General features: G+C 42.2%; 1 protein-coding gene across 2 annotated transcripts in view; it reads right to left on the bottom strand.

Annotated features, from left to right (window-relative positions):
* Positions 1–5,750: 5,750 nt before the first annotated feature.
* The window catches only part of LOC106812151 (non-canonical poly(A) RNA polymerase PAPD5-like), a 15,252-nt gene continuing 6,973 nt past the window's right edge, over positions 5,751–14,029 (bottom strand). Inside the window, exons 7-11 of one of the 2 annotated variants that reach the window (XM_014815946.1) lie at positions 12,238–12,451; positions 11,193–11,316; positions 10,011–10,160; positions 9,194–9,311; positions 5,751–8,378 (exon numbers count right to left, since the gene is read on the bottom strand). In XM_014815946.1, coding sequence (XP_014671432.1) covers positions 8,103–8,378; positions 9,194–9,311; positions 10,011–10,160; positions 11,193–11,316; positions 12,238–12,451 — 882 coding nt within the window. In that variant the 3' untranslated portion in view covers positions 5,751–8,102. Of the gene's footprint in view, positions 8,688–9,193; positions 9,312–10,010; positions 10,161–11,192; positions 11,317–12,237; positions 12,452–14,029 lie in introns of both variants that reach the window. The other variant, XM_014815948.1, reaches the window with a different exon arrangement.

Here is a 14,029-nt window from a genome sequence, read left to right as displayed (position 1 = left end):
ATGCACAGAATAACAGTTCCTTCCCGTACATTGCGCCGAAAGTTAAACGCAGGAGTCCTGTTTATGCCGTGGTTGATCTTAGTGTGGACACCTACAGAACGGACAGTCTTAAAAGCGAAGCACCAGCTTGGTCGGTGGCACTGGATACCACTACATGGTTGACTGAACAGACATCCGCCCTACACGAAACTGGAGGCAGCTCCTCGTGTAGCATTGCAACAAAAAAGACATCTATTCATGTGGCCGTTGCCAGCATGGCTCTGCAAACGATTGCCGCCTGTTCCAGAAGGGAAAAATACGTCTGTAACAAACAATGGAAAGAGAGCGTTAAGATGGCAAAGCCCCATTCTGATGTTCTTCAAATTGAACCATGTACGCATGAAGAGGCTGATTCACGCAGTTGGCTACATTGCTTGGCATGCATATCAGCGGGGGGCCCACTAGAAGTGTATGACTAATTCATGCAACGGACACCGGATGTGGTGTGTTGGCGCCATCGCGATGCAAGCGTTATGTGACGGCTGCTGCGAATGTGCGTTGGCATTTGCGATATGCGAAACAATTTTAGCACATTGCTGCTCACACTATTGCGACTCACATTGGCCTGAACGCCTCATTGGGGGCCTTTTTGTTCCTGCACGCGCTTGTTTTCCGATGCGATACTGTTTCTGCCATATCTGGAGTTGGCAAAAGGCCGTGCTGGAACATAATGGAATTCCGATGCATGAACTTGAAGCGAGCCGTCTTCAATCATCTCTCACATGCCCACCAGGGGGAAGTAACAAAATGTGGACATGCAACAACATCAGAGAGGTTGTTCATTGATTCTGTTACAGTAGAACTTCGCTCTGATAGAAAGTGAACAAAGCACGGAAGCAGTGCTTTGCTCAGGGAAATCGGCAATTGCGGAAACAATTTCACCGACCATAAGAGCTTCACTGCCGGTCACATGTGAGAGCGGCAGTCTTTCAGGCTGCCGTCACATCTGGGGACCTCTCATAATTGTGAAACCCAGAGCTGCCTTACACCTGCAGATTGGGGATGTGGCGAAAAATGCTGATGATGGACTGCACGTCCAATTTCTTGGACGAATGAATGGCAGAGGCGTCAAAGGGGCTGCGAGAGGCTGATCAAGTGCAAATGTAAGAAACGATGTGCTGAAATTGCAAATGTTCCGCGGCTATTCTACTCCATGACAGAACTGTGTTTTGCTCCGGACAATGCTTCCCAGTGTGCAGCTCAGGAGCAAGCAAGAATAGATGGTCAAAACGTCGGTTGCGGCATGTTACAGCATTTCTTGCCGTGAGCGAAAATATTTTGGAATATGGCGTTTCTTGGCACTTATTAAACAATGTTGAACTCAGATATAAAAATTCTCTTGAGTTTCAAGTTTCAGTGCCTTACGTGATTCTAGAACCTCAGGGCAGACTTTTCAGCATTTCGTTCATGTCGGCTATACTGCGATTAGATGGCCCTGCCATGTATGGTTTGTCAGGACGATGTCAAATCAATCCATTATTGAAGCTCAGCATGGCAAAATGCTCTTGTGTACCAAATTTCAGCGCCGCAGGTCATTTAGAACCCAGAGTAGTAATGTTCAATGTTTCGTCATGTCGGCCATACTGGAATTCAAATGGCTGACATATGGTTTGTCAGACATGGTCAAATCAATCCATTATTGAACTCAGCATGGCAAAATGCTCTTGTGTACCAAATATAAGCGCAACATGTCATTTAGAACCAAGATAGTAATGTTCATTTTTTCTCTATGGTGGCCATATTGGAATTCAAGATGGCGCCATATGGTTTGTCAGACATTTCAAATTAATTCATTATTAAACCCGCATGTCGAAATGCCCTTGTGTACAAATTTCACGCGCACAGGTCATTTAGAACCAAGATAGTAATATTCAATGTTTCGTTATTGCGGCCATATTGTAATTCAGATGGCGGCCGATCCAGTGTCAGACTCTTGGATCCGGCAATTTTCGAACTCAGCATGTCAAAATACCCCTGTATGCAAAATTTCACACTTTCTGCCGGATGTGAACATTTCGACCTATTTTTGTTACATATCTGCCCCACTATTATAGACACAACAATAACAATAACAGGCGCGTGAACTTTTTATACTTTTTTTAATGTGTTTATTCATTAAAATTATACTTGCCACACTACTGCGAAAAGCAGTGTTGACATGGCAAAATTCCTTCACTTGCGCTTTCAACAGTCATCTTTTCATTCGCGTCGACATTTTTATTCAATTAGTTGAGTTGTTTGTATGTACAGTTTTTTTCGTATGATGATGGGAGTTTCAAACACCCAAGACGACAGCAAAGTACTAACCTCCAATGACACCAATAGTGAGTGAGAACAGTAAATGATACATAGGAATTCGTGCACACGTTCAAAGTGCACTGTGCACATGACCCAGAGGGTTCCGTGTGCTCACACCTAAACGCCAGAGGGTGCTATGCGACCCATATATGTCCAAATAATGTCAAACGCGTTTGCATAGATGGCAAGTCATTGTGGGCCATTAAAGCGCAGGTTTACATAACATTCGAAACACACGAGTTGAAAATGCGTCACTGTCTTACACACCTGCACACTGAGACTGACGCCACGCTATCTCATTTACCTTATCACATCCCATAGGAAATATAAAACAATTTGCAAGCTTAAACTATAAACATAAAAGACCAGTTCGCGGCAACACTCGTTGATAAGAGCTTTACCCTTACAACGGTAGTAGGTTCACAAAAAATGCTGCCAGTCGCATATATAGTCATTTATGTCACTGCGCTTACACATGGAAACAATCCATTCCCTTTAACAGCCAACTTTAGTACTAAATAACTAATAAACCAATAAGAGAATTCTTATCTAAGTACATATTAAACATCATCGTACAATATAGTAAAACAAAAACTTCATCAACAGGCACTTGTCAACAATATGTCTATATACAGTTACTTTACACTGCATGAAGAAAAATAGGCACCAAAATTTAACACACAAATTATCAATATACATGCACAAGAGTACGTCCACGTGGATGATAAGTGAGCGAAGACAAATTCTTAAAACTACGGAAATTCCTGTTAGGTCAGGGTAAACCAATAACACAGATTTTATGACTAGTGAGTATGACTAGGTTGTTGCACGGATAATTACCAACCGTTTGTGGACTTGTACATCCAATGGTATTAATCGAGGCCATGCAGCTAGTGGTGGTGGTGCTAAGAAATTTACTGTGATCGACAACACGCTACAAAACGAATACTATTACTTACCCATTAAATGGATTGACGCCACACACTACCGACCAACAATAATACACATGCTCGCTCACAAGAACGGAATTTATGCATAACGGGTTCAAGAACAAACCATCCGATCATGCATTCTGCTCATTGCACTGGCGTAAGAAGACAAGCCAAAATAGGACCAAATAAAACTGAAATGACGCATACATGATTCATGTTGATGCAAAGATGCAACTTAAAAAAATATTGCATTACGACTTTGGGTTGTAGTTGTCACAAAAACATTCAAATTCAATATTAAGGGCGAGTTTTCATTAAGAAAATTACTGCACACGTCTTAATGCTTACTGGTGGTTTATGACAATTAATGCACACCAAAGGTTACTCTTAGCATTACAATATAGTGACTGAAGTAGAAAATGAAAGCTGCAACGTTCACACATGCAGAGACGAATTCGATACACAGTGAGTAGCTTGAATTTGTTGCGTCATAGTGTTGCCACATCAAAACGATACCTACGGCTTCTGTTTATCTAAAGCCCGGCGCACACGTGGAGATTTTTATCGCAGCGATAAAAATCGCCACGTGTGCGCCGGGCTTAAGAAATACCTAATTCAGCCTTAGCCGAATCCTATCATAGCTGCAAATTAGAGTGAAGCTGCGTGTGGAGAACTTGAAAACAGGCCAAAATTTTATGCTAAATTTCTTCCAACGGGTTTCACAGATTTTCGCATATATTGCCTTTTTTTATCTAAACATGCCTTAAAGCGACATATGTAGTATTAAATCGTCTGCATGCAAAAGCCCAAGATAGCAGCGTGTGTTCATCAGTGGCGTAGCTAGGATTTTCCCAGCGGGGGGGGGGGGCACAATATATAACTTTTATTTGTATTACTATTATACTGTTCTAACGGCATTGTTTTTAATTCAATTTTTTTTTATCAAGCATGAATTTTCAGTGGGGGGGCACCTGGGGGGGGCACAGAAAATTTGTGGGGGGGAGCTCGTGCCCCCCAGGCCCCCGTAGCTACGCCCCTGGTGTTCATACAATTTAATAATTTATATGTGCATGCACTTATCTTTCCAATACTAAAAGCGTTTAAACGAAAATTGTGCATCTTATACATTTTTTATACAATTAGGATTACACATTTCAATAAAGTTTTGATAAGCATCACCGGATCAACTACAACGTAGGCCTACTGCACGAGGATGCTATACTGGTATTTGTACGTGGCGGGGTTTTTCGTAGTTGGGCATACGTAGGAATACCTAGCGATTAAACCTCGAAAGCAGACACTTATACAACTTAGTGCTGCACACACTGCACGGTGTATCCCAACCAGAGGATTCATACGAAAATTCTTCGCTTGAATAGTATTTCTATTCCTATTTACGATACGTGTACCATAGCAATCAGAATAGTGAAACTATCAAGTTGTACTCGGCATTCTAACAACACATTAACATGGCACAATAAAAAAATGGCGTGTTGGTCTGCATTCCAGCCCATCATATCTGCTTATACCAAGAGCAACCCACACATTTGCGTTCACACTTGTAAAAATCTCGGTATTTCGAGCGGAATGCAAAAACCGAGATTTGCATCCCACTAATTCCCGCCAGTGTGAACGCACCTATTGTCCGAAACATGGCCACATCAATCTTTTTTTTATTTGATTTTTGCTTTCGAAATGCTCATTCAAGTTTGTGGCCTTTTACCTTTAACATAGGCCTACACGTTACTTTTGATTCATTTCAAGAATGGCGTTTACACCGCTTGTGAGTCAATGGGTAATCTGACAGCTATAGTTTCGCACGTAACATGTTATCGTAAATTAAATAATTGAAATGATGCACTACTGCTATAAAAGAAGCTCTTAGTGGGATCATCTGATCAGCTTCTAAAAAATCGATTACACACTGCTTTTGAACATTGACCAGTATGTTCGAAACTAGGAGGTATTTTTCCAACTCCACAAGCAATTTACGTTTTAAGATATTGGCAACAGTTATCATTGGCACCGCGTTTTGAGTTTCCATTTACAGAAATGAATACGAAGCCCAACAGTAAATCACATATGATCCCCAGTGACACAGTTTCACGGTAATCATAGACGATAGCAACACCAGCTACCCCGCTCCATTAAACCACGCACATTAGCAAGAAATATGCGAGCACGTTGTATATGCCTCTAAAGCATTCTGAAATTTTCAACAATAAACTAATACTAAGATAATGTAAATACTGCAAATTACAATCGCTCTTCGCATTACGCACATGTACACACCCAGTATAAATCAAGGTGTACACCGGACGACACTACACAACTATCAAAACTTATCCTGAGCCATTGCTGGCACATGCAGTCATTTCGTCATGACCGTGGACTTCTCTGAGTAGCATAAATTATGGCATCTATTTTGTAAGTGAGAGATACCATATAACTTGACTACATACACATACACAAACACAGATATAATGTTTCACTGTATATTCTGTGCTCCAGATATTCTTGGTATGAGAGGGTAGGAGTCTATAACTCTCGAACAATAAATCTCAATATCTAGATACTCGGTCTGCCTACGCTATCTATGGTCCACATTAAAAATGATATTATAAAGTAAACAGTTTACCTATAGTAATATGAATTTCAACTACGACTTTACTGTAATCAGATTCACATACATCGCAGTAGTTACGCTAATGAACAATCTGAATCGAGTGAAAACTACCAAATCCCCCCCCCCCGAACCCTTTTCCATTAGCACTATAGCATTTGGAGCAATCTTTTAGGGCAGGTATGAAAAATAGCGAAACAAATTTGAAATAAAAAATTCATAGATTACAATGCTAACCGGTATCTAATCTAAATTAAATTATGCCTTGCTACATCACACTCTAGACAACTAAAAGCAGGATACCGATTTTGCACATGGCCTGCTTGAACCATCTTTAAAGAATAAGTACCGGACGCACAAGTTACTTTTCACTATAATCCGCTCGAGCTGGCTAGCACTGCTTAATGCACACTGTGTGCAAATACTTATTACTACAGCAAAGGGTTGCACGCATTTGATTGCTAATGAAACATGTGAGTAGGTCTTTCCAGGTACTGTAGAACGAGCACATCTATACAGGTACAGACACGTTCATGATTGCAGCCACATACAGATTTGCGTCGTTATGTGCAAGTTGTGGACTGGTTAAATTAAAAATAATGCTATCCTTTACACGCACAGGTGTATCATCATCAAGGACTAATCGCACCAAGCTTCTTTGAAACGTATATTGTATATAAAACGGTGAATCTACAAGCAAGTCCCGGTGGAAGAGACGGGCAATCAGGAATGCTCTTAGTTAAAAGAAAAACAATAGATGATAAGAGAACGCACCGGATGCGGTAGGGGTAGCAATAGTTAAATAATTGACTCGTTGTCTGAAGCTGCTATTTTCCTAATGCACGCGTGGAAGCCTAAATCACTCGTTCTCAGTTTAGTGCTGTCTTAGCTCATGCAATGATGATATGAACATTAAACTAAACACCTCCTAACGAGTTACATATAGACTAAGACCATAACTTAATTCACTGTCCCGCATACACAAAGCTTTGGCAATGTAAAGACTGATCCATCACATCAACAATAGGGCCATCATCACCCAATTATAATTTAATTGCACAGTTTTGCGTTATATATGTGCGAATATGTACCACAGATTTGGGGCTTAATAAGTCAACAATGAATAAATGAGCATTTAAATGCGCTATATCTGCGTGGTCCATGTACAGTTTACATTAATAACAAGCAATTGTTTATCAAGTAGAACTCGATCAGGCCCAGGACACTCTCCAGACCAATCACTCACAGATCTAACATCACACTCCAACGTTTGCACACACACAAACCTTCAGTTACTCTAACATCTTAATAATCATCCACATACAACAAACATACACTCTATAAAACAGCCGGCATAGCACTAAAATGCAACCTTACGTTCCTCTGTATGATACAAATATCCTGTAAGTCTGTGTCATCTCACTAAATGCCAAAAGATAAAAATGATACAAACATACATATACACAGTACTGTGAATGTTACATGGATTTTGAATGTTCACGTCGAGATGAAAATATGATTACTGATTTGCACCCACCACCATTAAAGAATTTCTATAATATTTACGATATCAACAACATTCTATGCAATACACCATACTGCCACACTATGTAACTCAAAAGTGCATGTTTTTAGTCAGCATCTGAAAGCGCACAATACCTGCAGCTGACAAAATCTTATGAGGTGTTTTACGATGGAGGAAGACATCACCAGATGTTGATATGCTGGGCAACTACTTTGGCTCCCATCGAAAAAGCGGTCCTTGAGAAACGACGCTTCATTTGCAATCGAGCACAATTTCCACAAGAAAAAGCATCAACGTCTAAGTTAGTATCAATTAAGATGGTCTTCCATATGGACGACATAACACCTGTCAAATCTTAAAACGGCTGTCGATGTCCAAGAAGTATCAGACGACTGTTGCCCAAGATCTCCTATATTGAAATCCAGGTCTACCGGGATTGCTACATGACATTGTGCCACGTGACTTCAACCATCGCTGCACCCGCATTGAAGTCTCTGGCATGTTATTAGAGAGCACTGACCACAGCAGTTGCAGCACATCTCACGCCAAGATGACGGGGCAACGCTAAAATATCCTGTGGTCACATTCGACACAAATGGATATATACACACACATATATACATACATACACTGAGAGGTTTCATCCCTGCGCCCCCCACCCTCCTTCCCAGTGTATCCATCCCTGTTATCGACTGGTGTTGGCGCTGTCTCTCCTCTGGTTTTTCCTGCGTTTGTTGTTGAACGATCTGTAGCTGCGTTGGTATGTGCTGGGCACCTGTGGAGTCTGCTCGCGCCAGTTGAGGCTGCGAGGGCCTCGCACGCCGGTCCCGCTCTGTTTGGCACTGCTGCCGTCGGATGCCCTGCGCTTTGGCGAGTCGCTCTTGAGGCTGGCGCGCCGCGCATCGGCAGTACCCTGCGACAGCTGGCTCGGCCCACTCTCAGTTGTAGTGCTCTCCGAGTCCTGCGCACACAGACACACACACACACCTGAAAACCATGGTGTCAGCCGGTTCTGCGTTTTACCTGGTGCTCTTTACCAGCGAAACTCTCCACGCACAAACGCAGAGATTCACTACTGGATAGTCGACACCTCCAGGGATGGCCTAACACACACTGCTCTGAATGGCCTTGGTGATAATGTCTAGTGCGTGGGATGTTTTCACGTTCGTGCCAATGCTGACGCATGGGCAAAGACTACACGGCAATGGAACCCATCACTGACTTAGGAATCTGTCGAAGTTCCTCATGTATATAGGGCTTTACCCGACATCTACAGATAGAAAATTCATCCATCCTACAAACAACCACCTTCATACTTCTAATCACTTTAAAAAGTATGATGATTTTCAATTGACAAGGAATTACACTGTTTCTTCTCCCACAGACTCAGATAATTAAAAAAATGGTCTATTCTAAAACATGAGGTTTGGCGAGTAATGAACATAACCCTAACCAGGATCTTACTCGAATATAGAAAATCGAGCTTTAAGATGGTAAGCATTGTCATAAGCATCTACTTTGAAAACAGACATTACGGCAACAAACTATTAGCATAATGCCCAGCTCGCTGTTCCACCCCCAATAATAATGACGGTTAGCTCAGCTCCCAGCCTCTACACTGCCAAGAAGAGAAACACTCCAGCACAACATTTCACATGTAAGGTAACTCACGCAGCCTACAAACACACACTTAATGGCCAAACAAAGAGTAGCAGTACACATGCAAGATGGCTTAGGTGGGATGGCTCAGCTCACTAACTACGCCTCTGTACATACGGTGTCACTGCCGATGCTCGAACTCCAATAATTGGCGATAGAGCTAGTTGACGACCGACAGCTGCTATCACTCGAGCACTCACTCTCCTCTTGCCGACTGCTATCCAAGAGAAGGTTGCTGCAAGACATAACACAGAGAAGCAAGTAGTTAGTGCACTGTTGGTAGTACAAAGACGTTGTTTTGCTTAAAACAGTCTTGATGACATACTTGGCCTTCCCAACGACCTCCTCAACTTTCTAGGTGGCGTTCCTTGCTTCAATTACCTTCGTTTAGCGTTGGGCTCTGCCTGAATCATCCTTGTTGTATTGAGGGAAATGACGGCCTACACCACAAATTATTATCATAATTTGCTGTAAAGCTAACAGACAACTGCAGGCCTGGTATGACATCATTCTACACATCACGCGCATAAATCTGGCATTGCCCCCAGAAAGGGAGAATTTTGACCGCAATTACTGATTAGCAATAATTGGCATGGTTTATTGCAAAACAAACGCTAGGCTGAAACTTCACTATGCTTTATGTAGGTTTCACTATTAAACTAACTGATTAGTGCCTTGGCAATTATAATATCATAAATAGATGGTTTACAATGTACATTATCAAGAAACAAAGAGAACAAAGCTCTGCTGGAACTGCATGGCCTCATCAATGACCCGTCCAGTAAATACTACTGACCACAGAAACTAGAGCGAACATAACACACCATTGGATGTCCCACAACCCATGCTAAACTTGGCAGGACCAACAGAGATAGGGGACCAATTAAAAAGCTACAGACCAAGTTTAGCACCAGTTTTTAGTACCAATGAATACCTCTTCTGAGGTGCGTGGCTTGGAGCATTCACGGTGCTCATGTACGTCTGTAAAGATGAGCTCAGATGCGCGTTCACCGGAAACGATTGTTTTATCCAGCTCCTGTACTCCACCACTTCATCGGTGATACGAACGATTCGTCCCAGCAAGCTATAGTGAATTATATGAAACGACAAGCATGTAATGTTTCACAAACTAACCATATAGTGCGTGGTCAGGCAACAAGTTTATATTGTATGACTACTGAAATTGTTATGCAAGTAACGTTTCACTTTGCAACTCTTATCTTCATGCATGTAATAATCTAATTTCGTGTTTTAATATAAATTAATAATCTACAAATGTTCCTCAGAGCACTTAACAACTAACCTTTACTGCTTCTATTTCTAAGCACTGCTATAACTTAGACTCCAGATTTATGCTTATAAGCATGTACATCAGAAGTAGATAATAGGGAAGGAGTGTGACTTCAATAAACAAGGGAAATTCGTCATTTACTAGCTTTAGAATACCTACGATTTACTACGCGTAACTCAACCAACTTGAGCTCAAATCGTACACAGTACATTCGCCTAGCATCGTGCGAAATCGTTTCCTCGTATACACCCGTAATCTGGAAATACAGACTAAAACGCATGACACGATTCTCCATTCTGTTGCCAGCAAACCGAATGTATAAACCGCCTAACTTAAAACAAAAGGCAGCTAGGTCAAAGATTAGCTCGCTGAGTGTTGCGTCGATATCCAATCTCCCAGCGAGCCACACCGCATCGCCGAGGGCGCAAGAGTGTGCAAGAGTCGTTAGTAGCTGCCTTTTGTTTCAAGTTAGGCGGTTTATACATTCGGTTTGCTGGCAACAGAACGGAGAATCGTGTCGTACGTTTTAGTCTGTATCTCCGGATTGCGGGTGTATACGAGGAAACGATTTCGCACGATGCTAGGCGAATGGACTGTGTACGATTTGAGCTCAAGTTGGTTGAGTTACGCGTAGTAAACCGTAGGTATTCTAAGGCTAGTAAATAACGAATTTCCCTTGTTTATTGAAGTCACACTCCTTCCTTATTATCTACTTCTGATGTACATCATACAAGTGTGAAATAGCACTGTTAGTTTCAACAGACACTCGCAGCATGCAAATTAGTTTCCTTATTATAACCATTTAAACATGGAGGATTGTGTTACCTGCCGTTTTTGCTAAACAGGTGTTGGTTCTGTGGGTTCACTGCATGACTGAGCACCAGGTACGCATATTCAAATGCTTGCTTCACATTCAGGGCACCATACGAACTACGTCCAATGTCGTTTCCTGCACACAAATCATATATATCATGATTATCTACACATTGATTCTAGTTAACAAACAATCCAAACCACAAATGTAGTGACGCGTATGCCATTGTTATTAGGGGATTATAATATAGACCGCGCGTCGATATCACTTGAGACGCCGCGGACAATGAGCCAGCACCCGCCTCGTTAGTGTCAGCTAGGGAGCCTTAGGAATGTGTCCTCAAGTAGCCATAGTATTCTAAACATGCGTAACTAATGAATGCAGGAGGTTTGTGGACGTAACGAAAGTTAGTGAGAGTGGTTAGTTCCCATGTGCGGTCAAGAGGCGTGGCTACTCTTTAAGCATGTGTTTTAGTATGGTAATTGACGTAAAAGTTAGGATAAATACAGCCGCTTTTAAACAGAAAGTTAGAATCACCCTGGGTCTCGAAGATGTGAGTATAGCTTGTCTTGTCGTATTCATGTTATCGTATTGGTGTTTTTAAACTCTTTTGAGCCATAGTATCTTTTGTGATAAACTCCTTTGCATTCGAGGTACTCTATTGATAGACGTACGGTTGTTATTGATAGACGTAACACATGTTACGGATTGTATTTGTGTGAATACCTTAGAAAGTTATTAAGGTGTACATGACTAATTGGCGCTGTGAAGCGTGTACTTTTGCTGTTGTTACTAACCCTACGAACCCTGTATTATGACTGTAGTGTTGGTGATAAAGGAATAGATCTATCGTTGTACGTTACACTTTGTGTCTGTCTATTATTTGTGCTTACCTCAGGGTACACAAGTGCCCGTACCATAGCAGAACCTGGGTACACTAGACGTCACGAGCCTCATTACACAAAACACTTGTGAATGCAGAATAATCGCATGTCTAAATGGCATAGAGATCAGTCGTTAATAGTCATTGATGGAATGCAGATGTGAATATAGTACCAGGAGTGAGAGGATCCTCAATGCAAAGCAGAGATGGCCTATAGCCATCCACCATGTCCTTCTGCACTTCATCTTTCGCGATGTAAGCACCACCGTCTTTGATACGGATTCCGGTCTTCAGGTAGTTGAAGTGTCGACCATACAGTTCAAAGAACTCAATCAGTAGCACTCCCAAATTTGAGCTGCGTTCAGCTGCGTCATAGCGAGGGTGAAGCTGGCAGCAAGAGAAACAAAACAATCAAGAAGAAACAAGTGCTGTGATGTACAAACAAGCTGAAATGTTTCATCTATCACAGGCTATCACTTCAACTGAATTCACTGTACGCACAGTGTATGGTAGGTTGAAAAAAGTGACCTTTTTATCTTCGATGGGTTAAGTGATAAGTATACATGTGGGTACGTAAAAATGTAGCTTGACACACCAAATGATAGATACAGAGCTAATAGACTTGCAGTAATATGCAGCATTACGTAAATAATGCATTCCAGAAAAAAGTTCATACAAGAAAAAGCCGTGATTCACGTTTTCCCATTGACTCCCATTATAAACTAGAAAGGGCAGTTGTCGCCAACTACATGTATCCCCCGTGTTCTCCCCAAGATGTGTAAGTATACAAAGTTTGGTCGCGCTAGGTCAATTAGGGGCCGAGTTATAGAGTGGAAGGGAAATATGATGAAGGTCAAGGTCAAGGTCAATGTCAAATAAAGGTTGCAGTGACCTGGTTTCGGTACACGACACACCATCTCCCCAAGATGTGTAAGTATACCAAGTTTGGTCGCGCTAGGTCAATTAGGGGCCGAGTTATAGAGCGGAAGGGAAATATGATCAAGGTCAAGGTCAAGGTCAAGGTCAAGGTCAAATAAAAGCCGCAGTGACCTGGTTTTGGTACGCGACACACATTCGCCCCAAGATGTATAAGTATAGCAAGTTAGGTCAATTAGGGGCCGAGTTATAGAGCGGAAGGGAAATACGATCAAGGTCAAAGTAAAGGTCGAATAAAGGTCACAGTGACCTGGTTTTGGTACGCTGCTTACTTACACATCTTGGGGAGAAGGTGGACCAAATTTGGTAGCGCTAGGTCAATTAGGGGCCGAGTTACAGAGCGGAAGGGAAATATGATCAAGGTCAAGGTAAAGGTCAAATAAAGGTTGCAGCGACCTGGTTTTGTTACTCTGCACACCTTCTCCCCAAGATGTGTAAGTATACCAAGTTTGGTCGCGCTAGGTCAAGAATTAGGGGCCGAGTTACAGAGCGGAAGGGAAATTCTCTGCGGCGGACCGAGCGAGAGCGGCGGCGGCGGCGGCGGCGGCTGGACAGACATGAAACCATAGTATCCCCGCCGACTTCGTCGCGGAGGATACAATACTATATGTTGTTGTGTAGATACAATAATGTAAACCAAACCCAGGATAGGGTTACAAAGCGTCCCTATCCTTTTGTGTGGAGGAACCCCTGAGTGGATCACTCAGGGAGGTTTGCTGGTGCGTTTTCAGAAAAACTAGAACTTCCAAACTGGGTTTATTCTTAACACGAACCTTTCTCCGCTATCCCGGAACTTACTATGTATCACAATATTCTGTATTAAACTAATATAACCTGTTATAAAAATTCAAGTGTGGTTCCTCCACACAAAAGGATAGGGACGCTTTGTAACCCTATCTTGGGTTTGGGTTACATTATTGTATCTACACAACAACATATAGTATTGTATCCTCTGCGACGAAGTCGGCGGGGATACTCTGGTTTCATGTCTGTCCAGCCGCCGCCGCCGCCGCTCTCGCTCGGTCCGCC

Source organism: Priapulus caudatus, unplaced genomic scaffold, assembly GCF_000485595.1.
Source record: "Priapulus caudatus unplaced genomic scaffold, Priapulus_caudatus-5.0.1 Scaffold613, whole genome shotgun sequence".
Taxonomy (NCBI): Eukaryota; Metazoa; Priapulida; class Priapulimorpha; order Priapulimorphida; family Priapulidae; genus Priapulus; species Priapulus caudatus.
The sequence above is the reverse complement of the archived record's forward strand: the minus strand, read 5'-3'. Positions and strand labels throughout refer to the sequence as shown.